Source organism: Salminus brasiliensis, chromosome 16, assembly GCF_030463535.1.
Source record: "Salminus brasiliensis chromosome 16, fSalBra1.hap2, whole genome shotgun sequence".
Classification (NCBI taxonomy): domain Eukaryota; kingdom Metazoa; phylum Chordata; class Actinopteri; order Characiformes; family Bryconidae; genus Salminus; species Salminus brasiliensis.
Window position 1 is genome coordinate 22,136,565 of NC_132893.1, and position 27,200 is coordinate 22,163,764.

The following is a 27,200-nucleotide window of genomic DNA, read 5'->3' on the forward strand; positions in this document are numbered from 1 at the left end:
AGTGAGGTCAGGATGTTGGATGATCACCACCACATTTCTTCCCCACACAGTTCCACTGCTCCACAGCTCCACGCTAAGGGCTTTATACCCCTCTAGTCCATACATATTTATACATACATATGTAAAAGTACTAATATTTCTAGTTATTCTAATATTAGTATTCATAAAGAATTTGGATGGGCAAATACCCTTGGCACCCTAAGGAATAAAAAATAAATGTCTCAATGATTTGCATAAAATCTGGATGCACTACTATAAATAAACAATATGTTACATGGAGTGACTCAGTAATGTGTATCAAAAGCCTTTGAGGTTTCGCTGCTACACACCAACCTTTCTCATCCTGCTTTCTTCCTTAGCTGTCGTGCTCACTGTCGCGTGAGTGTGAATTTGAGAAAGCTTTGTCTGTAATCTGTTAGATCAGATGCTAATCCGCCGCATATGCATGACAGTCAAGAGCCCGGACACATCACCACGTGGGTTGCCCTGCAGTTACATGATTGTGTTTCTGATCAGGCTTGGGAGAGAGTGTGTGTGTGTGTGTGTGTGTGTGTGTGTGTGTCGGTGTGTCTGACCGTCTGTCTCTATCTCGGTCTGTGTGAGTGTGTGTGTACACGGTGCTTTTTAAAGCATGAAGCTCAGATTAAGCCCAGTCAGGGATTAGGGGCATTCAGGAGATGTGGCGTCACCAATGGGTTTGTGCGGGTGTGTGTGTTGGCAGAGAGGAGATGATGGCTGGTCTGAATGGGTATAGCCTGCATCGCTTCATATTACCTCTCCCAATCACAAATGGGGCATCTATGAGTATATTTCTAGTGTTTATTTACATGTAGTCAAAAAAATAAAAAATGTAAATTAACTGCATGAGCACTGCTGCTGTTGATTTTACATGGGATATATAGAATATTAATAAATGTAGTTTTTTTTATTATTGTTATACAGTAAAGTTCTTTCCAAGTCACCCAGGGACACTAAATGCAAAGTAAAGGTGCCCCAGGGGTTCTTCTGGAGTGATACCCTATATTTGGTACATGGGAGTGACAGTGAACCTCAAACACTGTTTTGTCCTCCTTTAGAAGACATGTTAAATTTACATGCCCAGAATGTACATACACCCAGCGAAGCGAGTGTGGGACAAGGCTAAAAAGCTAACTGGCTTCAATCTTCTCAGCTTGCTAACTGCATATTGTGCAGAGGGGACACGATGAGAGGACAGTACGACTATTTAATTACAGGGTTACAGTTTTTGTTACAGTGTCAAAATCATACTAGCTATACACCTCACATCTTACAGGACTTACAGGACTTAACCCTTGGCAAGTACAGTTCTGCTGGTTCATCAGATCGTCCCAAAACATACCAGCTAAATGTATCTAAAAAGAGAAACAAAGAAGAATTAAAGGTGAGTAAAATGTTTTGTCAAAACTGTTGATATAATCATGCTTTTTAGTTATAAGTAGGATAGTGATTTTGAGAATGTGTTGCATATTAAGTTATTTATAAACATTCAGCTAGCTAGAATAGATACTTAAATCAAGGCAACCTCTTTGTAGTGGTGGCTTGACACTTGGTTTTTGCTCTGTAGTCTTTTGAAGGGTGATTTTTGTTATCTGTTTGTATAAGACTTATACAGGGCAAATAACCTATAAGAATTCTGTTGGCAAAAAAGCATACAAACCATAGACGACAGCTGATATGAAAGAAATTTAATATGAAACTGAAATGAAATTAAATAAAAGTTTGAATGACACTGAATACATTTGTTTCCTAATGCCTGCCAAGCACCATAAGCTAGAAAGGAATTGGCCCCTCTAACATAATCACTGACTCCAGACTGGACCCACACCCCCCAATCGCCACTGTACTGTACATACATACATAGTTTTCCCTTCCACCTTAAATGGTGCAGAAATTACAGAACGCTGCAGTACTGTTTACATTCACTCTGAAGAGAGCATTTCTGGTAGCCAGAACTTGCTTGCAGAACTTGCTAAAGTCTTGGCGCCAGAGACTGCAGGACACCTTAAGAGGTCTTGAGGAGGCCATGCCTCTTAATGGTCAGATCTGGTTTTGGGGCATGAGGGGGACCTGTAAGCAGGTGGTTTTAATGTTTTGGGTGATAAGTGTAATCCATACTGGTAATTGGAATTCAATTAAACAGTCATTTCAGGGACGGAAACAAAGTAGGCCATATGAGTATGCCTATAATGAGCCATCCACTGGAAGGTCCTTTAGGGAATCGAGGGTTATTTCTGATAGTTTCTGAAGCCTTTCTGCCTTTTTTAAAAGACGCATAATAAGACAGTCGTAATATAAAAAGACCTTCAGACAACATAGAAGTCATTAGCGATATCCTAGTTTAGTTTCGAGTCCTACTTTCTTTCTGTCCATTACGGATCACTTCATTCAATTAAAATAACCAGTATGTATTGCTGCCATGTACAGCGAGAGACTCTGTACTGTACATATCTGCCAGTGTTACTGTATTGTCAGGGGTGGAAAAGTGGGCGATAAAGGGGTCCAAACACCAGCAGCCCAGCACATAGTGACAGTCACAAAAGACGGCAAGGTATGAATGAAGGTCTTACAGAATCCCTCCTTTGCTCCCTCATCCCTCTCTTCCCCTCCTCCTCTCCCTCTCTCATGAATATGGAGGCTGTACACCCTGTGCCAGACGAAGAGAAGGAAGAAGAGAGGGAGGGAGGGAAGGAGGGAGGGAGGGATGTAGGGGGTGTGGCCAGATGAGTGAACGATGAGGTAGATGAGGAGAGCAGCGGAAGGGGGAGGGGCCGAATGGGGGGGGGGGGGGGGGATTCGGTCAGTTGCCGTAGCGATGCGCAGGCTCGGTGAGGAGGCTGCTGCTTATTGATCAAAAGCCAAGCGCCTGTGCCTGTGCCTGCTGTAGGCTGAGGAACAGAGCGGGCGAGAGAGACAGCGCAGCCATTGTGAGCGAGTCTGGGAGAGGGATAGATAGATAGAGAGAGAGCGAGTGTGTGTGTGTGTGTGTGTGTGTCTGAGATATATATAGAGAGAGAAGGAAAGGGAGAAATGAAAGTGTCTGCCATCATATCATGGTGCCTGATGGTGGTGGTCTGGTTCTGACCTGCTCGGACTAAAGGAGGGGCTCTTTCTTGCCTGCTGCACAACAAGGACAGATTCGACTGGAGGTAATGCAAAAAGTCTCTCTCTGCCTCTCCTCCCTTCATCCCCCGTCCCCCATTGTTTTCCCACCATCTCCCCCTCCAGGGAATGTGTAACCTTGATCTTCATTCTTCATCCCTCCTCTCCATTTATTATCCATCTATTGTTTCCGTCCCTTCTCCCTTACCTCTCCTCTCTGTGATCTGCAGCAGACTCCATAATGTGGCATTATATGTGCCTACATATTTCAATTCATACAATGAACAGTTTTTGAATTGAATTTATATATACACACATTATTAATATTTGTGTGTGTTTTTTTAATACATATTTGTGTATGAAATTGTATTTATTTAGTTTGACTGCATGTATAGAGGTAGAGATGCTTCTTCAGTCAGTGGCAGGAGTAATATATGGAGGCTTGGTTTCCCTCACTCATGTTTTTTACAGCCATCTCGTGCCGCCATATTTTCTCCTCAGCTCGACGCTCATGGCCTGTTAGCATCTTTATGATGCTAATGTTGTATTAATCAGGTGAAACCAGGTGTATTTACTAACCAGAAATGTATATCCCCTATTAAATTTAACATATAGGTATTACTACGGATATAGATTCATCTGAATGACAGTAATGTAGATATAGATATAAAAATAATGTGTAATATATATTTTTTATATGTGGATATGATAAGCATATATATATGTTGATATGTATATATATATGTATGAATGTATATATATATATATATATATATACATAACTATATTATACTATTATATAATATAATGCTTTAAATATAGATTTTATAGGAATATAATTCACCTGAAAGGGCAGTCATAGTGTATATTTATGTCAATAAAAATATCATACTCAAGGGGAGTAATCATTTTAAGTGTTATTTGGTATGTAATACTTTAGAATGTATGTATAACTATCTCTCTCTCCCTCTCTCTCTCTCTCTCCCTCTCTCTCTCCCTCTCTCTCTGTCTATCTATCTGTCTGTCTATACATATCCATACATATCTATCTATCTATCTATCTATCTATATATCTATCTCTATATCTATATGAACATAATTGTATGTATTGCTTCTCTACATTACACATACAGAGGTTATATAACTAATAATAAAATATTTTACACTTCCATGTGACTTCCATGTAAAATTAATAAGGGGTCCGTCCTCCTCCTGTAAATATTGTCGCAGTAATTTGACACTGATCATGATTTCCACAGTTGTATAATACAGTGATGGAAAGAGCTCCGTGATTTCGTTTTCCAGTCGTGACGTTTGAGTTCCATTGATTTCTCTGTTGTCAAAGTTCTATTTACAATCCAGCACAATGCTGCCCCCCCATCTCCCCCTCCTGGCGGAGTGAATCAGGGCCAGGGGCACGCCGCCGTGCCACTACACTGCATGACTTCAGCTTGTTGTCCTGATTATTGACTTTAGTTCTAATGTGGCCTTGTTTGTTGTTTTTGACCGGTTTTGGCTTCAGGCATGGAAGTAGAGAGACATATCCCAGAACAGTTAAACCCATATGAAGGTCAACCTCTCAACTTTACACACACACACACACACACACACATACACACATACACAAACTCTGGTACAGTAAAACAGTAAAGCATTAGTGGCCTGGTGTTTGCTGAGTAATGCACTGCAGGGGGAAAGGCTTATGTCAGGCCCATTTAAATGGATTTTGATCCAATTGTCTTTTGCCTAGCGAGGTTAAGTTTCCACACACCCTTCAAGATTTCATTCATGGAGGTAGAACAGGTTATGTTTCTCAGAAACTTTGTTGGGAAATCATACTTTTATGCTGTGATGCTTTGCGAAATTGTTATAAATAGTTAATTACATTATACTGGCATTTTGAGGGCAACATTTCAGGACCATTGCTGAAGTTTAAAAAAATGTCCCATTTACTCCCCAGTCCTGAATTCATTTGGAGTCCAGTCAGCCCACCAGCTCACATGATTTATCATAATTCAGCATTCAACCAAACCAGGTGTTGGATGATGCCAATGAATGATACCAGACTCCCATGAGGAGAGCTTTGGCAATGTGTTATTGAGCACAGTGATAAATATTAAACTACTACTTTCTGAATTATACATTTGTATTTATTGTAATGTTAATGTTTTTCTGAGCAACTGATAAAACGTATTGTCCGCATAAGAAGCTTTTTAATGCTAATTTGCACAGGTATCTTAAACCTTTGCACAGTATTATATATCAGGCCTAAAGCCACAGTAACAGCCTGTTTCATATCAAGAGATAAAGAGAGTTAAATAAATGGCTGTGTATAAATTAATTATGGCAATTTTTGAGACATAAATGCACAAAGACATCGTAGATGGACCCCAAAGAAAAACAGGCCCCAAAAAATGTAATGATATGATTTGGACCATTCCAGTGTGTAGGCATACAAATACAGTGCAGCTCAGAATGAACGGCACCTTTTATTGACATATTTTAAATGCATGTTGATCAAAACCTTGATAAATCTGATCAATGCCGTGATAAATCTTGTTATCATAATAAACAACATGCTTTTCTAATGCTTAATAAACACTGATCGACTGCACGTTTCATTACGAACAGCGTAATTAGGCTGGTTTAATTAGATAAAGAGCAGCAGATGTTAAATATAACGCACTGTATTCAGTCTGGGAGAGTATCTGAATAGTAGTTTTTAACTCTACTGATGTTTTTAGTTCTTGATTACATGTATCGTGATAAATGCTGTGTATCGGGAAAAATGTCTTTAAATATTGTAATATTGTAATATAGTATAATATTTCTACTTGCAGTCAAAGGATTCACAGTCACCAGAAACGGAAAGAAGATTGCTTTAAAAAAATGTGTCTTGGAGGTGCTCCTCAGGCCTCGATGACCGCCGCATACCACTTTTCATATTGTTCTTGTTCTTTTGAAACGATCTAAACGAAATGTCTCCCACACTCCTTCTGTTCACAGACCTCCTGTAGTAGTTGGATTTTTTTTCTTCTCCACACATTTCCCAACACAATCCCACAAGTCCATCTCTGGATCAGCACTGTGGCATCTTGCATGGTCTGATTTGCAGAAGTCAGATAGACTCCTTCCAAACAGATCTGAAGCATTTGCTATACATCAGTGCATCTGAGCAGTTCTTTCTAATTGCTTCCCATGATAGTACACCAGATAAATGGAGACTGCATGCTCTAATATGCCTGCACTCCTACTGTATTCTTTCACTGCACCAGTGGGTAAGGAACGTGGCCAAGTTATGATGACAGGATGATGTCATCCAGGAAAGTGCCCATATTCATATTATAGTTTGCCTTTTAGGGACACAAGTTCTTGTTTGGAGCTTTTTTTGGAAGATCTGTGTTTCAGAGAAAACCGAGATGGTTGATGAATAATTGAAGGATCCAAATATAATCACAGATTTAATATTTTAATAAGCAGAACATCTTGCTTGTCTCTGGAAGAGAACACATAGGTTCCTGGAGTTTTAGGGACTGGTATACATAATACATGAACTTCATACAGGTTATGTAAAGAACCATCCATTGAAAGGTTTTGTTAGGGAACCAAAACAGGTTCTTCAATTGCATCTTTTCACAGAACCCTCATGTGGTACCTTTATTTTTAAGAGTTTTAGAAATGCTCCTCAGATCGAATGTATTAACGGTGAGGAGTCTCCTTTGTTAGAAGAGCACATTGTGTTAGGTGTGTGTAATCACTTCTCGCTAGGCCGTGTCCCTGAGTCCCAGAGTTCATCAGTGAGTTCCCCACAGCCCTGCTGAATTTGCCAGAGTGTGAATAAAATACACTCATTATGGAGGGGCCTGCCGGGTCAAATACCGTCTTGCTAGATAGATATTTTGAACCATACTTAGATAGGTAGGGAAAATGCTTTGACCAGTGCAGTCACAGTAATTGCAACCCTTTGGTGGTGGTATAGCATTAGTCATTGCTCCTTGAGTGAAAAACTGTGTTGTGTTGAATTATGTGGTTCTATTGGTGTATCATTTAGCTAGTTAGCCTGTTTTGGGATGTTTCAAAACACAGTCCGAGGCTATGCAAGAAGATAAATATAATATATTACAGACTCATTGTTGCTGTCTGTGGATAAGTAGATGTATATATACACTATAAGGACAAAAGTTTTGGGACACCTTCTTGTTCACTGTTTCTTTTGAAGGCTATTAAAAAAGAGTTGGAGGAACTGCCTCTACTATCCAGGGTAGGTTTTCTGATAGATATTGGAGCATTGGTGTAAGGATTTGATTGCATTCAGTGAAAAGAGCGTTAGTGAGTTCAGGATGTTGACCCCACCTCATCCCTAACTCATCCCAAAAGTATTGGATGAAGCATCATCCATTATTCCAGATAACCCTGTTTCACTGCTCCACAGCTCAATGCTACAGGAACTAGACAGGCTGTGTGTGTGCATTTGCACATCTGTGTCTGCAATGGGTGCAGCTTAAAGTAGCTGAACGATTATTTTATTAGAAGGGCACAATCAGGTCCAGTGAGGTCTTTCTGTCTTCAGTTTTTTCAGTAAGTGAAAATTGTGCTCAGTTGGTTCGAGGTCAGCTGACTGATTCTGTGCCTTGAGAAGGTCTTGGGTTGCTTTAGCTGTATGCTTTGGGTCATTATCCATCTGTACTATGAAGAGCTGTATTATCTGTTTTGCAGCATTTGAATGAATATGAGCAGCATTTGAATTAAAAAAGTAAAAGTTAATATGATGGACAATATTGAGGTCAGCAAAAATGATCAAGGGCATGTCCACATTTTGGATTGTAATTATTGTGACAGGCCTAATTATAGCTGTACACATCTTCCATGAACAGTCACATCATCAATAAACACCAGTGGCTCAGTTCCATTGGCAGTCAAACATGGCCATGCCATAACAGTGCCTCCACAATGTTTGACAGATGATGTGGTATGGTTTAGATCATGAGCCTTTTCTTTCCTTCTCCATAAGTAAGTTAATCTTCCTGCCATCTGTATAAAAGGTTCTTGTTCCAATTTTAGATGGTTTCTAATTAGTCTTATCTGGCATTTTTGTTTTTAGTAATACCACAGTGTGACTTCAAGTAAACCTCTGTATTTACTTTGCTATTAAGACATTGGATGATTAGAGACTTTACAACTTCCCTTTACAATGTCCTTGCCTTAAAACATTTTGTGAACTACTGTAGTCATAGGTCATAATTTATAAATGATTAATGTAATATTTTTGTTAAACCCCATATTTATTTCATTCTTCTTTTGTTGGTCTAGGTTGAGATTGAGCTGATCTTCAAGTTGCCATCCAAGTGAAGGCATCAGTATGGAGGCTCCGCTGGTCTGTCTGGATGAGGAGTTTGAGGATCTCCGGCCGTGTAAGATTGATGATCTTGAACCAGAACCATCCCCCCGTCGGCCTTATGGGACGGTGCCTCTGGCCCCTCTGGGCCGGGAAGACTTCTCAGAGCTGGAGAACTTCTCAGAGATGATGAGTTTCAAGTCCATGGAGGACCTGGTGAATGAGTTTGACGAGAAGCTGAACGTGTGCTTCCACAACTACAACACCAAGACGGAGGGCCTTGCTCCCGTGCGCAACCAGTCACACACTGAGGAGGATGAGGAAAGGCTTCAGGATGAAGAGTGAGAGTTCATTTCTTTCCCCCTTCTCCTTAAGTGTTTCTAGATGTAATGGTTCAGGTGTCTGAATGGATGAAACTAAATTGTGTTTGAAATACACTTTGGGGGCAGCATTATGTCCCAGTGGTGCCAAGATACAGTGGCTTACTGCTAACTGGTAGCATTTAGCCACTGCACTGCCTTCAAAAAAAATAAGTATGCTTAATATACTATATTTGTCCAAATTCTTATGGAAACCTCTTCTAATGAATGCATTCAGCTACTTTTAAGTTGCACCAATTGCTGAAACAGCTGTGCAAATGCACACAGACAGCTCAGACAGCTGTTTAGTCCCAGTAGAGAAGTACTGCCAATAGAATAGGGCTTTTTTTGAGCAGATTGGCACCATGCCTAATGTCAGGTATGGGCTAGAGGGATATTAAGCCCCCCAGCATTGAGCTGTGGAGCAATGGAACTGTGTTCTCTGGAATGATGGTGCTCCATCCAGTACTATTAGAATAAGTTAGGGATGAGGTGGCATAGTAATGATTCAACACCCTGACATCTCTTATGCTCTTAATTACGCTCCAAAATCTAGTAGAAAGCCTTCCATGGACAGTAAAGACAGTTACTTAAAAAAACAGGATACACTCTTTTTAATACTCTTGATTTCTAAAGAAACAATGAATGAGCAGATTTCCCAATACTTTTGCCTAATAATAGTGTACCTTTATCTACAAGCCATGGGTATTACAAATACACCACCATTTAAACATCCTTTCAAATAATCTAAAATACGTATAGAAAATGTTTTTAATGTAACGCGAACAGCTTCTTCAGATCATTTCTTGGAATTTGTAAATGGAATTGGAGCTATATGACCCTCCTTCCAAGCTCACATCCTATAAATTTCCATCTCTGCCTTCCATGTCACATGGTAAGGTTTTCACAACCCCCACCACCCTGCCTCTTCACCATAAATCTTTATCTCAAAGCAGAAGGTGCCCTGAACTTCCAATAGCCCTAATTCCTCTTGTAGTACAATCATACATTGGAGACATGGTGTAAACTCAGAATGAGCTCCGGTTGATGAAACGGTATAGATTATTTAAAAAAAGGAATGTAATAATACAATACAATTCCTCATATTTGCAAAGTAGATAGAATTACTATAAGCAGACAATTATTGTATATTAATTTTCATTTAGTGATAATGTGCTTCTTGTTGCTCCATTCAAGCTTCAAATATTAAAAGTCAAGCCATTTGCTCAACAAGTCAGAAGATTCATGCTAGGGCTGCGCAATATATTGCTTCAGCAACATCAAGGAAATTTGGGCATGCACAATATTCATGTCCCAGAATATGCAATGTCACATAAGGCAAATTTACACTGTTCTCATTTTTAGATTATATCTGCCCAATATCATTTATTTTACTCTAGACTTGGGTGCAAGGAGTGCATTATTAATATTGTGACATGTTGGATCATTGATTTATGGTGACCTGGTGAAAATATCTGCTATACACAAAACATATAACATATAATCAAGGGATTCCTAAGTATGGAACTCCATACGATGTACAAATGTATTAGACAAAAGGATAATCTGAAAATAAATTATATATGTATATAAATAGACGCCTTGATGCTCACATGAATCCAAAACATGTCATCTGCAAATAACTCCTTAAGACGTGTACCTCAGCTAATTGCAGCTTGTGAAGTGTGCTCTGCCTTCAGAAGATCCAATTAGTCTTGCAGGCAGCCACCAGTGAAGTGATGTGTGACGTCTATGCCAGCTGAAGTGTCTGTCATACAACACAAGAATGCTCTCAGTCCCTCTCAGTGCTGCATGTGGATGTGTGTGTGTGTGTGTGTGTGTGTGTGCGCTAGCGTGTGCATGTGTGCACTTTGGCCCTGAATTATTTAACATAATTTTATACGCTTCAATGCTTTTGTTTGTTCAGTTCTGTCTCTGTTGGCTGGTTGTCACTGCACCGCTCTCCAGATGGGAGGGTTTGGAATATAAAAATTCTCCATCTAAATATAGCACAGTGGTGCAGAGGTGCTTTCGGGTATTCTTATTGATCCAGCCTCGCAGAGGGCACAACATGTTTCAGTGAACCGTACCAGTAACTACGTCAGCGAGAACAGAGACCATGGCTTATTTCCGAGTTGTGCTTGGTCAGCAAAACAAAGGAAAAGAAAATCAATACAGTGATAGATTACCTCTTCAACTCTTTATAATACAGTTTACATCTAAAGCCATAAACCTATTATATCATGGCAACCTGAAAAAGTAGTCATTTAGTTTACTGGGGTGGGAATGTGCACATCATTTCCACATAAATGAAATATTTAAAAAAATTTCAGCAAACTGAAAGGCAGAATTTTGCTGATGCAGTATTGTTTACATTGTGTCCAGAATTTGTGGATTGACAAATAGAAATGCTCGAAAATGACTTGAAATAGCCCATTGAAAGAAGTTTTTTCCTTCTCCTTTGAAGTCGCCATATATATATATATATATATATATATATATATATGTATATATATATATATATTATGTTGTGTTTATTGGGAAATTATAAATAATTCAGTCAATTAAATAGAATTCAGTCAGATGCTTTTTCCTGCCTTGCTTAATAATTTCTGCTTACCACCCTAGTTAATTATGCCTCTTTAGGAATTTCTGTCAGTTCCCCCAGTTTCCAGACACTTGGCTCTGGCCATATGTTCATGTCTGATGGAATTGCAGTTGTTGAGCACAGAAGGCGCATATACAGGCCTGTTTAGCTGTGAGTCAGTTTGTGGGCCAGCATGATGTGGTTTTACACAGCCGCTCCTGCTGTGATGTGTTCTTCTTCCCTGTAGCGCCTGTTCTTGGCCTGAATCAGTCTGTCCCTTTTCCAGAATTCAACATGAAATCTGCCTTCCTACCCGGACTCGTTTCTGCTCTTGCTGTATATTTATCAGCTTGCTTTGTATGCTGGGTTGAGAGTGGATCTGTTCAAGCTCCGTCCACAAATGCTACCTTTGTTGTTAGCAAATGTTGTGAGGTTGGACAGGCTTTACCGGATAGTTCATTTCGAAACGAAAAATACACTACATGTCCGAATGCTTGTGGACACTCAGCTACAAAGTGGCATTTGTTGCTGACAGAGATGTGCTAATGCACAAACACAGCTTGTCTAGTCATTGTAGAGAAGGATTGCCAATAGAACAGGACTCTCTGGAGGAGATAAATATGAACCTGTTGGCACCATGTCTAATGCCAGGTGTTGGTTAGAAGGGTTTAAAGCCCTCCCAAATTGAGCTGTGGAGCAGTGAAACTGTCTTCTCTGGAATGATGGTGCTCTATCCAGTACTTGGGGAGTTTTGGATGAGGTGGGATGGTGATCATCCAACATCCTGACCTCACTAACACTGTTGTTGCTGAATGCAGTCAAAATCTTGCAGTCATATCCAGTAGAGACAACTGCTCTAACAAAAGCAGGGTCATTTAATCTATTTCCTGAATATCTGTAAAGGTTTTAGTTAAAGGCACTACTTTGACCTACTTTAATCTTTAAAGAAATCAAATACAAATGAAATATAAAATATATGATTTAGTGAGTGTACTTACTAAATTTAGTAAAATACCTTTTAAAATGAAAAATTTTAAATGATTTTTAAATAAATGCACAAAAGAGTAAAAGAAATTATTGATTTGATGACGGATTATGTCCAGTTACAGCACAGTTTCATGTTACCATTACCACAGTCTATCATTGTTAAGACAGATCATAGACACAGTGTTTAATGCCATGATGCCATGTTAATTTAAATCCATGACATCAAACTTTACAACAAACGTTACCACTAATCATACCATGATAATTGAATTTTAGCTGTCGTGTTCATAATGTGTTGTGACAGCTCTGGACAGCATATGAAATCTGTCATGGCATGGTTTTGTCAGTGTTCTGTAGAAGTAAATTTGATTACAGGTAAAAGAAAATGCACCCTATAAAATAAGTATCAGTTTGAATATTGAGTATTGTAAGTAAGTGTGCATCAGTTTCTCATTGGGTTAAATAGGATTTTCGTAAACATCCTGTAAAGCTACAAACTGGCAAGAGGCATAGAGCATGGACAGGTCAATTGTATAACTAGGGTGACCTAAGGTTTGTTTTGTCTGGCTGTGAAGCAGCAGCCCAGTAGTTCCAGACATTGGGCTGTGGGCAGACCATGGGTCTGTACCAGTTTGTTCCAGTTGCATTGTGGAGCTTGAGGCGTTTGTGGGTGTGTGTGTGTGAAATCAGGGCACTCGTGAATGACTGCTTGTTTTCTGACTGGCTGGACAACTAATAATTTGATCTATTGTGTAAACAAGAAAAAACATGACTAATAGCAGTGACTCTTTCAAAACTGGGTATTTTGTAAATAGTTTGTTCAAAATAATTCAGAATTTTTTGACTATTGAGTTATAAATCTGTGATGTATTATCAGATTATCAGTACTCATTAGAAGTGTACGTTTTCATACCAAACGGTCAGGGTATGGACATCACGATTTAATGTGTGCAGTTGTGCAGGCAATACACTGTGCACTATAAGTTATGAATAAAACACCCACCCAATGGACTAAAATCGATAGTAGTGCAGAGCCAAAGTTCATAAGCAAAAGTTTCATCCAGGAAAAGTGCACATTAGAGATGCAGCGATTGCAATTTTTTGCAGATTTTGACTGGCTGATTCTAATGTTTCTTTCTAAGAATTTTAAACGACAGCCTACAAAAAAAGATGATATAAAGATATAAAGATAAAAGATTTATAACAGTGTTTTTAAATATTTTTAGAAAGTAAGCTATAACTCCAGCCTAAAAACTCCAGGCATGTTGGAGGGACTTTCAGATGTATGTTAACTGCCCTCCTGTTGCCTCTGCTGAAGCCTAATAAAAATGTATGAGGAATGCTATAGACCTGCGAGTGCTCTGTTAAACGGTACAGGCAGACAACACAGTGACCGTAAGAAAGGGAACCACTGCAGTCACAGCCATGGTGTTTGTGCCGCTGCCACCCTCTGCGGTGCACAAGTGTAAATGTGACCGGCTCAGAATCAGTTATATGAGACTGATCATCTCATATAACTGGTTATTGCTCAGTGCATCTCTTGTGCAAATACCTTTTAATCTGCAAATTTTAACACAGGTACTGCTTGTAGCATATGGGTAAAACAAGTAATTTGTCCAGCATTAGCTTTTTTAAGCCAATAAATTAGATTTTGTTGGCTAGTTGCTGGCCAAACCTGGCTAGTGATGGTGGTTGAAAATTTACTTTGGCTGCGTCTGTAACCGATTTTTATTTCTATTACATTACGGTAGGCAGCGACCTTTTAAATGTTACCACTCCCTTTGGTCACTGTGGCAACAACTGAAGAAGAAATACCTCTAATTGGCTGCTTACTGCCTTCTTTTAGCCGTTTGCAAATAAAGTTGAGATTTGCACAGTGTTGTGGGAATTGTAGAGGATTTAGAAGTATCACTATGGTAATGATAGTTTTGTTGTGACTCTCAAGCTATGCAGACTACCTCAAAAGGGACTGTTTGATGCAAGATTAAACTTGCACGACTGTCTGTTCAAAATGGCACATACGGTTGAACCGAAGCTCAACGTTGGTGTACCGTTACACCCCTAGTACCCATGAATGCTAGTGTGAGGTATTTGTGTCTGCTGTCTGTGATCTGTGGGCCATATTTTCTCTGTAACCTATATAAATTGTGGGCTGTGTTGTGTGTTGAGCATGTGCTTGTTTGTGGTTATAAATGTGTGTGTGCTGGGTTTGTGTTTGTAGTGTGTGGGACGCTCTGACTGATAACTACATGCCGTCTTCTGTGTCCAGCTGGGACGGCCCCAACTCAGAGACGCTGAATGGCAACCTCACGGATGACGAGGTGAGTGAAATTACGCTCTAAACCACTGGTGTCCAACTCTGCACTGCATATTGTAGTGGACCAAATACACCTGGTTACCTATTCAGTTAATTAAGAGTTAGAGTCTTAGAGACCTACATCTCTAAATAATTATCTTAAAGCAGCATTATGCAACATTTTTGCAATAAAATGTCAGCTTCAAGATTATGTTGATGCTTTTCTGATGTGTAATAGGGTAAATACTGCCTCTCTTGTTGCTACTTTTGGGGACAGCATGCCAGACAGTGCACCATGTAACTGGTGGAGTGGACAGGACAGCACTCGCGAGAACAGTATAAAGTTGTGTAACCTGAGTCAGAGTCATGTAAAATCCTGTCAGTCAGTCTACATGCTTCTTTAACTATTAGTATCATCTCTCAGCTTGTATATACATGTATAATACATGTCCTTTACGGGTGGCTCAAAGTGTGAATTAAACTTCCTGACTGTAGGGGGAGCCCAGGGGCAAGAAGAACTAATTCTTGCATAATGCTGCTTTAAAATGAAGCTCACTTATACAGAGACTGGATCATGTTAAAGTTTCCTCCATTTCCAATTTTTTTAAACTATGACATTATTTATGTCATTATTTATTATTTATGGATTTATGTACCAAAAACATGGAGATATGTAAATAAGCTCAGCTCTGATTGGTTCCCTTGTATTGGTCATGTCTCAAACACTGCAGACTAAAAAGGCTGATATATGTAAATTCATATTTCTGTGACATCACAAAACAGCTTTAACTGTTACTACTTTAATTACTATTACCATTACCATTGTACTTTGATTTGACAGTGAAATAAATACTGATATACTATATAAAGCAAGTATTTTTTTATGAAATGGAAATATCATTTTTTTTTGGGTATTGTTGGTATTATGTATAAAACACTTTATTTCAACATATCGGACTCACAGGACAAACTGTCTGCCTATCCTACCAATCAATCAATAAATCTCTCTCTCACTGTGGTTCTAGCTCTCTTACACTCTCCCTCCTTGGCATACAGCCAGAGCTAGGCCTAGGCCCTACACCAGACGTGCTGTTCAGACAGATAATAATAAGTAGCAAAAATCCGCCTAGAGTGCCCTGAATCTTTTATCAGCCATTTCTGGGAAAAATTCCAGAAATGGCTGATAGAAATTTCAGAGCATTTTCTGGAACTGGAATACCGCTCTATACCTTTCCCTATTCTGGAATATACACAGCTCTCATATGTAAATAAATGATCATTAAAGAAATATTACAGGAATGCTCTTGTTTTTCCAGCGCAATCTCTAGTTGAGGGCAATGAACAAGCTTCCTCTTCTTTAAAGACTTCCAGTAAAAGCTGGTCTTCATGCTTGCACTAGGATGAAGCAAATAGCAAGGCATCCAGGGTAGAGTGTAACTGCACTTGGCACGTTAGCTGTCGTTGCTAAAGAATAATGGAATAACGTAGTTATTTGCTGCGCCACTCTGCCATCTGTCACATGCTAACATGACACTAATACCATTAGACTTACACTGAAGGTTTCCATAATGACCATGATACTGTACTTACCTTGTACAGATCCACGAAAAAGAGGAGGAGGAGATGAATGAAAAGAACGAAAACGGCAATTGCCTGAGTGAGGAACCTCTTATCACGGCTGACCAGGTAAGCTAATCTGAAATGCTTACATCTGAACTATAAGTCAGTTAGCCGTATCATTTTGCTATTGGAAAATCCATTGTAATGGATTACACTAGTATTAAATAGTAAATGTGCACAGTTTTGGACGAAATGAAATGCTATTTTATGTTATTTTAAATAAATAATAAAAAAATGATTGTACTGGTTTAATATTCTCCTTCTGTGTACATTTTGAAAGTCCACTGTAGCTAAATAATCTTGTCTATGTAGATATGTCTAAATATCTACTAAATACAGCTGAACATTAAACTGAAATAATAGAGCCCATATCCTGCATCCTTTAACCTCACTTTATCCTTTAGAATGGAATAGGCTGTTGTTCCTGTACCTTAAACACTGCCACATATATGAATGGCCTCTGTTTGTATTGACTACCCAGCATTTTGCCTCATAACATACTCTAATAGAGTATGAATGGGCAGAGCAAATCTGCTATAGGCTGAATATATACATTTACATTTATGGCATTTGGCAGACGCTCTTATCCAGAGCGACTTACAAGGTTACTCATATTACAGATGTGGGCCAATGTAGTGTTAGGAGTCTTGCCCAAGGACTCTTATTGGTGTAGCGCAGCATAGTCACCCAGACCGGGAATCGAACCCTGGTCTCCCACATGGTGTTGTAACTCAATGGCAGGTGGTGGTGTTATCTGTTGCGCCACACCAAGATCTACAGTTTGTTAATTTGTTATTTTTTATTGTAACATAAGAAAATCTGAGACATGACTTATATACTTTATGGCTTCATGTCACATTTAACAGTTTTGTCCATTTTATTCTTGTTGTTCTGTTATTTGTTGTGCTATTTCTGAGTCAACTAGAGGGGGGTGGGTTTGACTCTTAGTTCCTCTCAGATAGAAGAAGTCTAATTGAATTAACTGGTTAGATTAGACTAGGTTTCTGCTAATCACTCTCTCTTGATTAGTTTTTTGAGAATTACATTTGAGTTTGTTTTGTGTTGACTGTGACTTTACAAAGGATTAACCCAGAGCTTAAATAGCTCAAACAATTTTAGGTCAGACATTCATCAACAGGGAAGTAGTTCAGGTTTCATAACAGCACTCCAACCTGGGCAATCTGCTTAATATTCATAATGAGTGCGTTAACCTAGATGAGATTTAGTGAAATACTGTTTCGTGCTGTGAGAGATGCGGAGGAGGTAGATGGATTTAGCTTGGCTCAAGTTTAGCTCAGAAACCTAATTCAAGTGTGAGGTGTTTTAAAACACATGCCAAGCTGTGACTAAGTTCCCTAGTTTAAGCAACACACTCAACACATGGCATCATTTGTTTAGCGTCTGCTGTTTGCATCTTATTGATTTTGATGTAATACTTATGTTCTCATCTGTTAAGATTACAGTACTGTTCAGTTCAGTGAAATAGGCCCTGTAGTATCAAGATAAAAGCTTTTTACACTCTATACTATAGCTCTGCCTATAGAATTAAGCACCTTAAGGAGCTGCAGCTAATATCAGCATGTCCATAGCTTAAGCATCAGCTAGAAGGGTATAAAGACCACTAGCACTGGCCTGTGACAGAACTTCATCCAATGCCATTGGAATAATTCATAGTAGATACTGCAAAGTTGTTTCATTCATAGTTCATAGTTGTAATTCATAGTTGTTACTGATTAATTCATAGTGGTTACTGGGTAAGTTATAGCAGATAATGAATAGTTCATAGTGGATACTGCATTGTTCATAGTAGAGTAGTTCATAGATTCACTATTTGTCATATATGTTAAATAGTGTATAGTAGATACAGAAGAATTCAGAACTGATACTAAATAACCAGTAGTGATCACTGGATAATTCATAGGACATACTAAGTAATTCACAGTATGTACTGAATGATTCATAGTTGTTATTGAATAATTCATAGTGGATACTGCACTGTTCATAGATACTCTGTAGTTATATAGTTATATTGAATAGTGTATAGTAAATACCGAATAGTAACACCGAAGGGCCCAACAGTGGTAGCTTGCCAAGCCCAGGTATCAAACCCACAACCCTGTCATCAATAGCCCCATTCTCTAAGCGCTGAGCCACCACTGACCCATAGTTCATAGTGGATTCTGAATAGTTCACAGTATATACTGAATAGTTCTTAGTAAATGCTAAATAGTTAATATTGGTTAATACATAAATAAACAAAATAAATAATATAATAAAATAATAAAATTTAATCTTAAATATAATACTAGGGTTCAATGGGTTAATGGTTGATGCATAGTAAATGAATTTATGTAGCAAACTGAATAGACCAGAATTTCCTGAAACAGTATGACAAAAATGCATTAAAAATGGGAAGAATAAGAGGAGGAGAAGCCAGCAACAACTGATTATGCAACATTGTGGAGGTGGAGGGAGTGTCTGTCTAGTTGTCTGCCAGTGTGGTTTGTCACATTAAATATTCAGCTCCACTCTGTTGCATTGCGACCCAGTCTAGGCCCTGATTTTAAATCAATGTATTGACCTCAGTGCTTCACTATTAATCTTGTTTTACATGAGCTGTAAACCTCTTTTACACCCTCTTCTCGCCAATTCATTATCAGGTGATTGAGGAGATTGTGGAGATGATGGAGAATTCCCCAGACCCGGGTGAGACTGAGGAGGAAGAGGAGGAAGAAAGCGGAGTGGTCTCACCTAAAACCAACCCATCTCTGCTGGAGGAGATCCGAATGCTCTCTCAGGCCTCCAATAACAACTGCTCTTACGAAGGTCAGTCACTTTCTGCCCTCTGCTTTGCTCCACAGCCGAGTCCGGAGTTCCTATACAAATTCACACACATGATTAATGATAATAATGATATTATAAATATTAGGTTAAACATTAAACAGATGGCTAATGATGGAAGATTCTCAGAAAAATAAATAATAAAAATAATAATCCTGCATTTCTTAATCTAATCTCCTTTGCTGTACCTCTCTATCGCTGCACCAGTCAATCACTACAGACATCCATTTCAATTGATAGGTCTATATAAGTTAACATGCCCTACAAAGAACACAATTCTGCACATTTGACTTTTTACTGTGTATTTGCTTCATTTAAAATATCAGTAAAAATCTGCCATACAAACATATTATGGCACATTTAATAAGCCCAGTTTTTCCAATATGTTAAATTTAACAAACTAATTGAAATAGTGCCTGAAATAAGCAAGAAAATGTCATATTTAAGTTTCGTGTAGATTATTTGTTTACTTATTTTTACATAGAAAATCAACCAAACTGGTGGTCCAAACCTCTGCATATGACTGTATATAAGCTGTGTTTGATATGACAGGGGACTCAGTATGATACATATTATACACTTATTATAGTAAAGCTTATTAACAAGTCAAATCAAGTCAAGAGGCTTGTATTCTCATTCCATCTGAGTACAAGTCCACAGTGGAGCGGAATTACGCTCCTTCAGGACGCGGTGCAACATGGAACAGAAACACAACAGTACAGTTCATTGAGCAGTGTTTTTTGTCTTATCCTGTGACATGGACAGCTTTCTGATGGAAGGGCTGTCGTCTGTCATGTCTGCTTGCACTCCAACTCAGATCCTGTAACATTAAGGACTGCAAAACTTTCAATCTTGGGTTTCTGAAAGGCTAAATTATTGGCGGTGATGTCAGAAATGTGCTCCAAAAACTGAAGACTGCCACTCTTATACACAGCATGTACTCTACAGAACTGTATATAAATTTACAGCAGAAACACTGCAATAAACTGCAATTACAGTAGTATACTGCAATTACAGTCAAATACAGCAGATGAGGTCAGGCTTCTTCTGAAAGAAGTTCAAAAGTCTCAATTACTGGTAATTGCTGTTAAATGAAAAGCATACTGTGAACAGTCTTTCTTTAAATATGTGAATTAAATAAACGGCAGCTTACCAACATTTCTTGCAGTTTTGTTTAATACTTACATTCAGAGCTGTCACTGCATCACCTCAGCCTTTTTTTTTGCAGTGTAAATTAGCCAGCATAAGGAACAACGCCCTCTAGTGGTAATGTGCAGCAAATTCTTGACCAATTCCTGGTTCGTCATGCATCACTGTCGGCATCAGTGCCAAGCATTGTTACTTAGACACAAAAAAAGACTTGTTCTGACACAAAAAGATATTTCAATAAAGAATCACAGACCAAAAAACACTAACATCCAGGAACAGATTTAAGGAAAACTTCCTGCATCTGTAGCACAGAGTTGATTACCGTGGATGATACGTTTGAAAGCCTTTTTATTAGTAAAAGAACAGAAAATCCTTTGGTCAAGATTCCATGTTACGGATGTGGCAGATATAAAACACGTTGGAAAACATTGGAAAGTTCTTAATAAAACCATATTCATATTCATATAATTGATTTGAAACTCATATGTTTGACCTGAAGTTGCTGTAACTGTTCTTCTTGTTCATGTGAGAGTGTTTGCTTTCTAAACTATCTGAGCTCTATCTCGGGCAGGTCTGAGTCTGATGCCGAGCTCGGCTCTGATGGAGCTGTTGTGTCGTGTGGAGGCAGCTATCCGTGAGTACTCGGAGGAGCTGGTGGCACAGCTGGCCCGGCGGGATGAGCTGGAGTTTGAGAAGGAGGTGAAGAACACATTCATCACAGCGCTGATGGAGGTGCAGAACCGGCAGAAGGAGCAGCGTGAGCTCAGCAAGCGCCGCCGCAAAGACAAGGCCATGAGCCTGCAGGGGTCAACCCGCTCAGAAAAGCCCAGCAGCATGCCGGTCAAGGTGTGTGTGTGTGTGTGTGTGTGTGTGTGTATGAGAGAGAAAGAGAATCAGAGACAGCCAGTTATGGGACTGGTGTGTTTGTGTTTATCTGAAAGAAAAAAAAAACTAAGAAATGAAAGAGTTAGAGAGAAAGAGAGAGAGAGAGAGATGAGTGAGAGTAAGAAGAATAGCAGAGAGCAGAAGTATATGAGATGCTTCCTGCAGTGAAAGAGTCTTCTCTCTTTTTCTCTGGGGTTAATGGACTCCTCCATTAGCTTAAACTGCACTTAGCACTTTACTGGAAGAGCAGAGGAAGCATTCCCAGACATTCAGTCTCATCAGGTGGAAATCCTGCTGACGTGCCTTACGAGTCTCACGCTATTAGAATTACTGTCATGCTCCAAGCATGGTTATGTGACACATTCACAGCACATTCACAGACTTTATAGGCTCATTTTCTCCTGATAGCAAAGTTGATTTTAGTGTTAGTACAACTGTTAGTACACTCCAAGGCTTATTACACAACAAGACATATTGCTCAGTAACTAAAGGGGCTTCTGTACAGACTGGTGGAACTATTCTTTGGTAATAGAAGTTTGTAATAAGACTGCATGGAACCAGTGATAGTTCTGGACCTTCTGTTTTTTTTTCTTCGTAATTACAGAATAATAATCTTTGGATCTAATAAAAGCTACACAGTTTTAGAGGTTATTCAGATTCCGCATCAGCAGACAGTCGTTAAGGGCTTGACTAATATATCATTTTACTGTGAAAATCAGTTAATATTAAGTTCCACAGAATTCCAAATCACCCAAGAGACACTGCCTTTTTTAGTAATTGCACAGATGTTCAATTGCGTGCAAACACACACACACACACACACACAGATTATCATACACAATGCCAAGCGTTGACCAGAGTGACATAAAGCCCCCAGCATTGGGCTGTGGATCTGTGGAACTGTGTTCTCTGGAGGAATGAAGTTCCGTACAGTACCTTTGGCATGAGTTTTAGTGGCACTTGTGATCCAAAACTAATCATTCAACATCCGTACCTGATCTGACTAATGCTCTTGTGGCTGAATGCCATCAAATCCTGACAGCAGTGTGTCCGAAATCTAGTGTAAATCCTTTCCTGGGGAGTAAAAGCTGTTACTGCAGCAAAGGTGGACAAACCTCATTATATGATATCCTTCATTTCAGAGGAAACCTTGGATGACCGCAAACCTTTGACCATATAGTGTTTTCTGTAGGACTAAATCCAGTGCAACCAAATATTAATGTCCAATTCCATTACTGTTTTTTAAAGTATTACTGAAAATACACTATATGTCCAAATATTTGTGGACACCCCTTCTAATAAATGCATTCAGACACTTTAAGTTGTACCCCTTGCTGAGACACATATGTGCAAATGCACTTACACATTTTGTTTAGTCCCTGTAGAGAAGTGTTGCCAATAGAATAGGACTCTCTGGAGCACATAAACATGAACCCATTGGCACCATGCCTAATGCCGGGCGTGGGCTAGAGGGGTATAAAGCCCCCCAGCATTGAGCTGTGGAGCAGTGGAATTCTGTTCTTTGGAATGATGGAGCTCCATCCAATACTTTTTGGATGGAGAGTTGGAGAGTTGGGAATGAGGTGGGTTGGTGATCATCCAACATCCTGGCCTCACTCTTGCTCTTGTTGCTAAGTGTAGTCAAATCAGATCTTAACAACAATGCTCCATCATCTAGCAGAAAGCCTTCCCTGGACATTAGGGGCAGGTACAGACTGGTGGGTTCAGAGTCTGACCAGAGAGAACCAGATTAGTCCTGGACTGCAGTCATTTCTAGGACCCACATTCTGTTCTCGAATGATCATCCAGTTGTAGAGCCACAGTGGAGGCTGGCCTGCTTTTTTCAGAGGTTCTAGCAGTCTGTTACCTAAGAGGTGTTTAATATTTCATGTCTCATAATGTCTCCATGCAGCGGTTCAGTATGGAGGGTCTGTCTAACATTCTGCAGACGGGCATTAGACAGACGTTCGGCAACTCAGGGACAGACAGACAGGTAAGCTGGAATTTTACGGTATCTGAAGTTTCTGCATGTGTGACTGCGGCGTTGTCTAACTTTTGCCTCTGTTCTTGTCTTGTTTTGCACAGTACCTAAACACAGTTATCCCATATGAGAAGAAGGCCACTGCTCCAACTGTGGATGAACTTCAAATGCTCACAAAAAGTATGTTCACTGGTGCTGTGTTTGGACATTAATGTAGACATGTCCTCAGTCATCATGAGATACACTTATACGGCTATGGTTGGCTGTATTGTTTAAATTGCATATACACTCACTGGATACTTTGTTCGAAACATCTGGCTTGTAAGTCCATGTTGATTTCGCATGGTCAGATATTGTAGCTCATTTGTTGCCAGGCATAATTTGTAGTGGTTCGTTTCCAACATAGAGTTGCTCTGTTATTTACTGTCATGCTGTCTTAAATTCAGTCTAATCAGATATGGTGTTTCAAAAGCCAATAAAATGAAAGCATGACTGTTCACAAAATCATTCGGCCTGTAATCACAGATACATTGTTGCTCTGTGCTTGTCTAGCAAAGTGCAATATGTGCCAATCATGGTTAATGCAAGCGAGCCAGCGTTGTAGGTGATGTGATTGTCGGGTAGTAAGGCTACCAAACTACTGCTTTTGTGGGTAAATGCAAATTTAATAAAGATTGCAAAGAAGACGAGACATGCAAAGATTGGCTACAACATTCGTCCACTGCACAAAATTTCTAATGCATATCTGTAGGTTAGGCAGTATTGAGATTAAAGAGATCGAGCCACATAAAATCTGAGTACGCTGTAAAGTTGTCTGCTGTTTTTTGTTGAAAAAGGTATTTTTTTAAGTCTTACATTTTGTGTCAATATCTGTATAAATTGTACAGCAACCCATTTTTTTCATATATTTTCTCCCCCCTTCCTTAGTCCTGTACGCCATGAAAGAGGACAGTGAAAAAGTCCCAACTCTGCTAACTGACTATATACTAAAAGGTAAAGGTTACTTTCCACTGATTCGCTAACCACTTTTATTTAATCAGGAGATCCAGCATTTTTGCTAACATGGCTTGGACGTAGGGCTCTATAAGGTTTTATATAACCTATAATTGACAAAGAATACATAACCAATTACATAATGGAGGTTAATGGGCTCTTATCATGGGAAAGCAAATTATCTTTGCTTCTTTAAAATTAAGGGTTTAAGGATTTAACTGTAGTAAAACACTGTTCAGCTTTTAAGCATAACATTCACTCTCCAGTCCATTCCAACATATTTGCATATATGCAATCAAAATTATTCAATCTCCACTGCAAATTAGGTTTATTAGCCAAATGTACAAACTTTCAGCTGCAGTAAACCAATCAAACAAGAGCAATTGAAATAGCTTAACACAACTAATAGAATAGCCAGACACCAGTTTCTAGCAGCGTTCCTGAGGAATCTCAGCCCATTCCTCATGGGCAGTGGCCTCCAGTTCACTGATATTCTTGGGTCTAAGTGCTGCAACCACCATCTTCAAGATTTTCTATGGGGTTTAAGTCAGTTGACTGTGATGGCCACTCCAGAATCTTCCAGGACTTCTTTTGAAGCCAGTCCTTGGTATTCTTGGGATCATTATCCTGTTGGAAGGTCCAATGAAGTTCAAGCTCCAGCTTCCTTAGAGAAGGCATGAGATTTTCTCCTAGGATTTCCTGATACTTGATCGAATCCATCTTGTCTTCCACGCGCTGCAGGTTTCCAGTACCAGAGGAAGCAAAGCTGGGTGTTCTTTTCAGTATATCCTTCATTCTTCCTTCTCCAGACATACCACTGATCCATACCACTGGCCCAACGCTGGTCCAGTGTGCAAACCGAAGCCTCAGTGCTGCTGCAACCAAATCTTGCTGCAGGTCTTTTGCAGTCACTTGAGGGTTTTTGACCACTTGCCTACTCAGGAATCTGGGGGCAGCCACTGACAGCTTCCTTTTTTCTGCCATGTCCAGGTACTTAAGAACTATGCTTCCAGCTGTATCTCTGATCTCTGGCCATGATCTCTTCTCTGAACTCTCTTGATTTGGACATAATTCTAACATACAATTAGACGCCACGGTTAACAAACCCCTAGACACTCCAGGTATTTGATGTGTTTTATCTCAACCTGATGTAACCAATGAAACGCTTGATGTGCCACCTGAATTGCAAATGTGAGGATTCTGTTCAGGGGGTTGGAAAATTGTGAGCCTGCAGTCGTCATTAAAAGTGTCAGTGTGTTGAATTTGGAGAAAGCACTTCTTTTATTAGTTGTGTTGAGCTATTTAAAATGGTCTTGTTTTATTGGTTAATTGCAAAACAGCTGGAAGTTTGTACATTTTGCTGATAATTTGCCTAATTACCTTAAGTTAAAGTTATAAGAAGTGTTTCATCCAGACTGCTTTCAGGCAGCCGCCAATCAGAACACTGCATTGCACTGACTGCTGTGTTTTTGTGTCATTTGTCTTTTCCAGTTCTGTGTCCTACGTAAACTGCTGTGTGTGTTCTCCTGTCTTTGGGACTGTGAGGAAGGCTGGTGGTCTTCATCCCTCTCTCTCTCTCTGTGCTCCAGTCCCAACTGCATGAGCTCCCCGACCCATTTATCAACGAGGGACCCTTAACATCTAACCATCCTCCCTTCGCTTAGCTAATCCAGCTCATCTCACTGTCCTTCCTGCGCTTGCACATATCCACAAGGCCAGTACAGCGGCGCCCGGTGCTTTCCACCTTTTTTTACAGTGTACTTTACGATGGGCCAAAAGCCATACGGAGCATGTTAATAGGGGAACAGGTAAATGCGAAATCCGTCTCAGTCTCTGATCAGGTATTCTCTATTCTTCTCCTTCCTTTCTTTCTTTTTATTTTATTTTATTTTTTTTAGCTAAGCCCACATAAGGGCGTTTCCTTCATTCTCACTCATTCAGATCAGCAGGTGTACTGAGGGACATCACGTAGAGACATGGTCAAGCCTAGATTAATAGTTTGATGGATCACACCTTATCAGATAGTCTATCCATCTGTCTTCTCAACCTTCTGCTTTTTGCTGTTTAAGTATCGTGGCTTCATTTCAGCGGCCAGCATGCTTTAATGTTCACCATTAATGCCAAGTTTATGGGGAAATCCATGAAGACAACCAGAGATTTGTTTGTTTTGTTAAATTATGTTTATTATGAATTATTTCTTTGACCATTGACCATTTGTTTGATATCATTGATATATTTTTTTAAACCATGTAATTTCTTACGAGAGTTAGTGTAACTTTCATTTATTATGCCATATTACACTCATATCTTTTAATGTATATATTTCTTGTTTACTAAGGGGCATGAAGGAAAGCAAAATATGGCTGAGTCTAAGTTCAAATAAATGTCGAACCCTGTGGAAAAAAAACTGTGTATGTTCTTCTTGATCCTCTCTAAAGCTTCTCTAAAGCTCTATATGGATTCGGACACATTTTCAGGCCAGTGTATGTTACAGCAGTTTATTATTGGATGAGTTTGTATTTGACCTTCAGAGACCCTCTGCTACAGAGTTCAAGCCTACAGTCATATGCAAAGGTTTAGAAAGTTAAAAACACAACACAAAGGTCCTTCTTGTGCTGCCAAAACAGCTCTGGTTCGTCAAGGCATGGGCTTCACAAGACCTCTAAAGGTGTCCTGTGATGTTAGCAGCAGATCCGGTTTTCCCAGCCTTCCCAGGACAGAGACAGTTACTCCAACACGAGCAGGACAATCTCTTTTTATTACCATTGATTTCAGAAGAACAATGAAATAGCTGGTGTCTCAATACTTTTGTCCATATAGTGTATATCATTGCTATTGCAAAAAAACCTTGTATGTTTTTTTGACATTTTTTAAATTCATGACTTTTTTAAATAATTTAAATCTGGTCGTTGTGCTTTACTCGATAAACATGTCTTTTACACGGACTTCCAGCAAATGTTTGACTTGTGATAGGTGTTTTCTTAATCCCTAACATGATAAGGTGTTTGGGGCAGAGTACACATTTATACATATATTGCTGCTGTTCA

General features: G+C 39.3%; 1 protein-coding gene across 2 annotated transcripts; it reads left to right on the forward strand.

The window, feature by feature from the left end:
* The first annotated feature begins 2,832 nt into the window (after positions 1-2,832).
* fez1 (fasciculation and elongation protein zeta 1 (zygin I)) lies at positions 2,833-26,554 on the forward strand. Of its 2 annotated transcripts, none has more exons than XM_072658821.1 (10): positions 2,833-3,167; positions 8,431-8,796; positions 14,610-14,709; positions 16,284-16,370; positions 18,965-19,130; positions 20,866-21,140; positions 23,092-23,172; positions 23,265-23,340; positions 24,088-24,153; positions 25,645-26,554. In XM_072658821.1, exons 2-10 carry the CDS (start codon positions 8,480-8,482, stop codon positions 25,659-25,661), a joined length of 1,185 nt encoding a protein of 394 aa, XP_072514922.1. In that variant the 5' UTR covers positions 2,833-3,167; positions 8,431-8,479; the 3' UTR covers positions 25,662-26,554. The 2 variants fall into 2 exon arrangements, with proteins under 2 accessions (XP_072514922.1, XP_072514923.1); XM_072658822.1 differs by having other exon boundaries at positions 14,658-14,709.
* The last annotated feature ends 646 nt before the right edge of the window (positions 26,555-27,200 follow it).

Coding starts and splice junctions, on each gene's coding strand:
- fez1 (XM_072658821.1), top strand. CDS start 8,480: ATGGAGGCTCCGCTGGTCTGTCTGGATGAGGAGTTTGAGGATCTCCGG. Junction 19,131..20,865: donor TAACAACTGCTCTTACGAAG/GTCAGTCACTTT, acceptor TATCTCGGGCAG/GTCTGAGTCTGATGCCGAGC. Junction 23,173..23,264: donor ACTCAGGGACAGACAGACAG/GTAAGCTGGAAT, acceptor TGTTTTGCACAG/TACCTAAACACAGTTATCCC.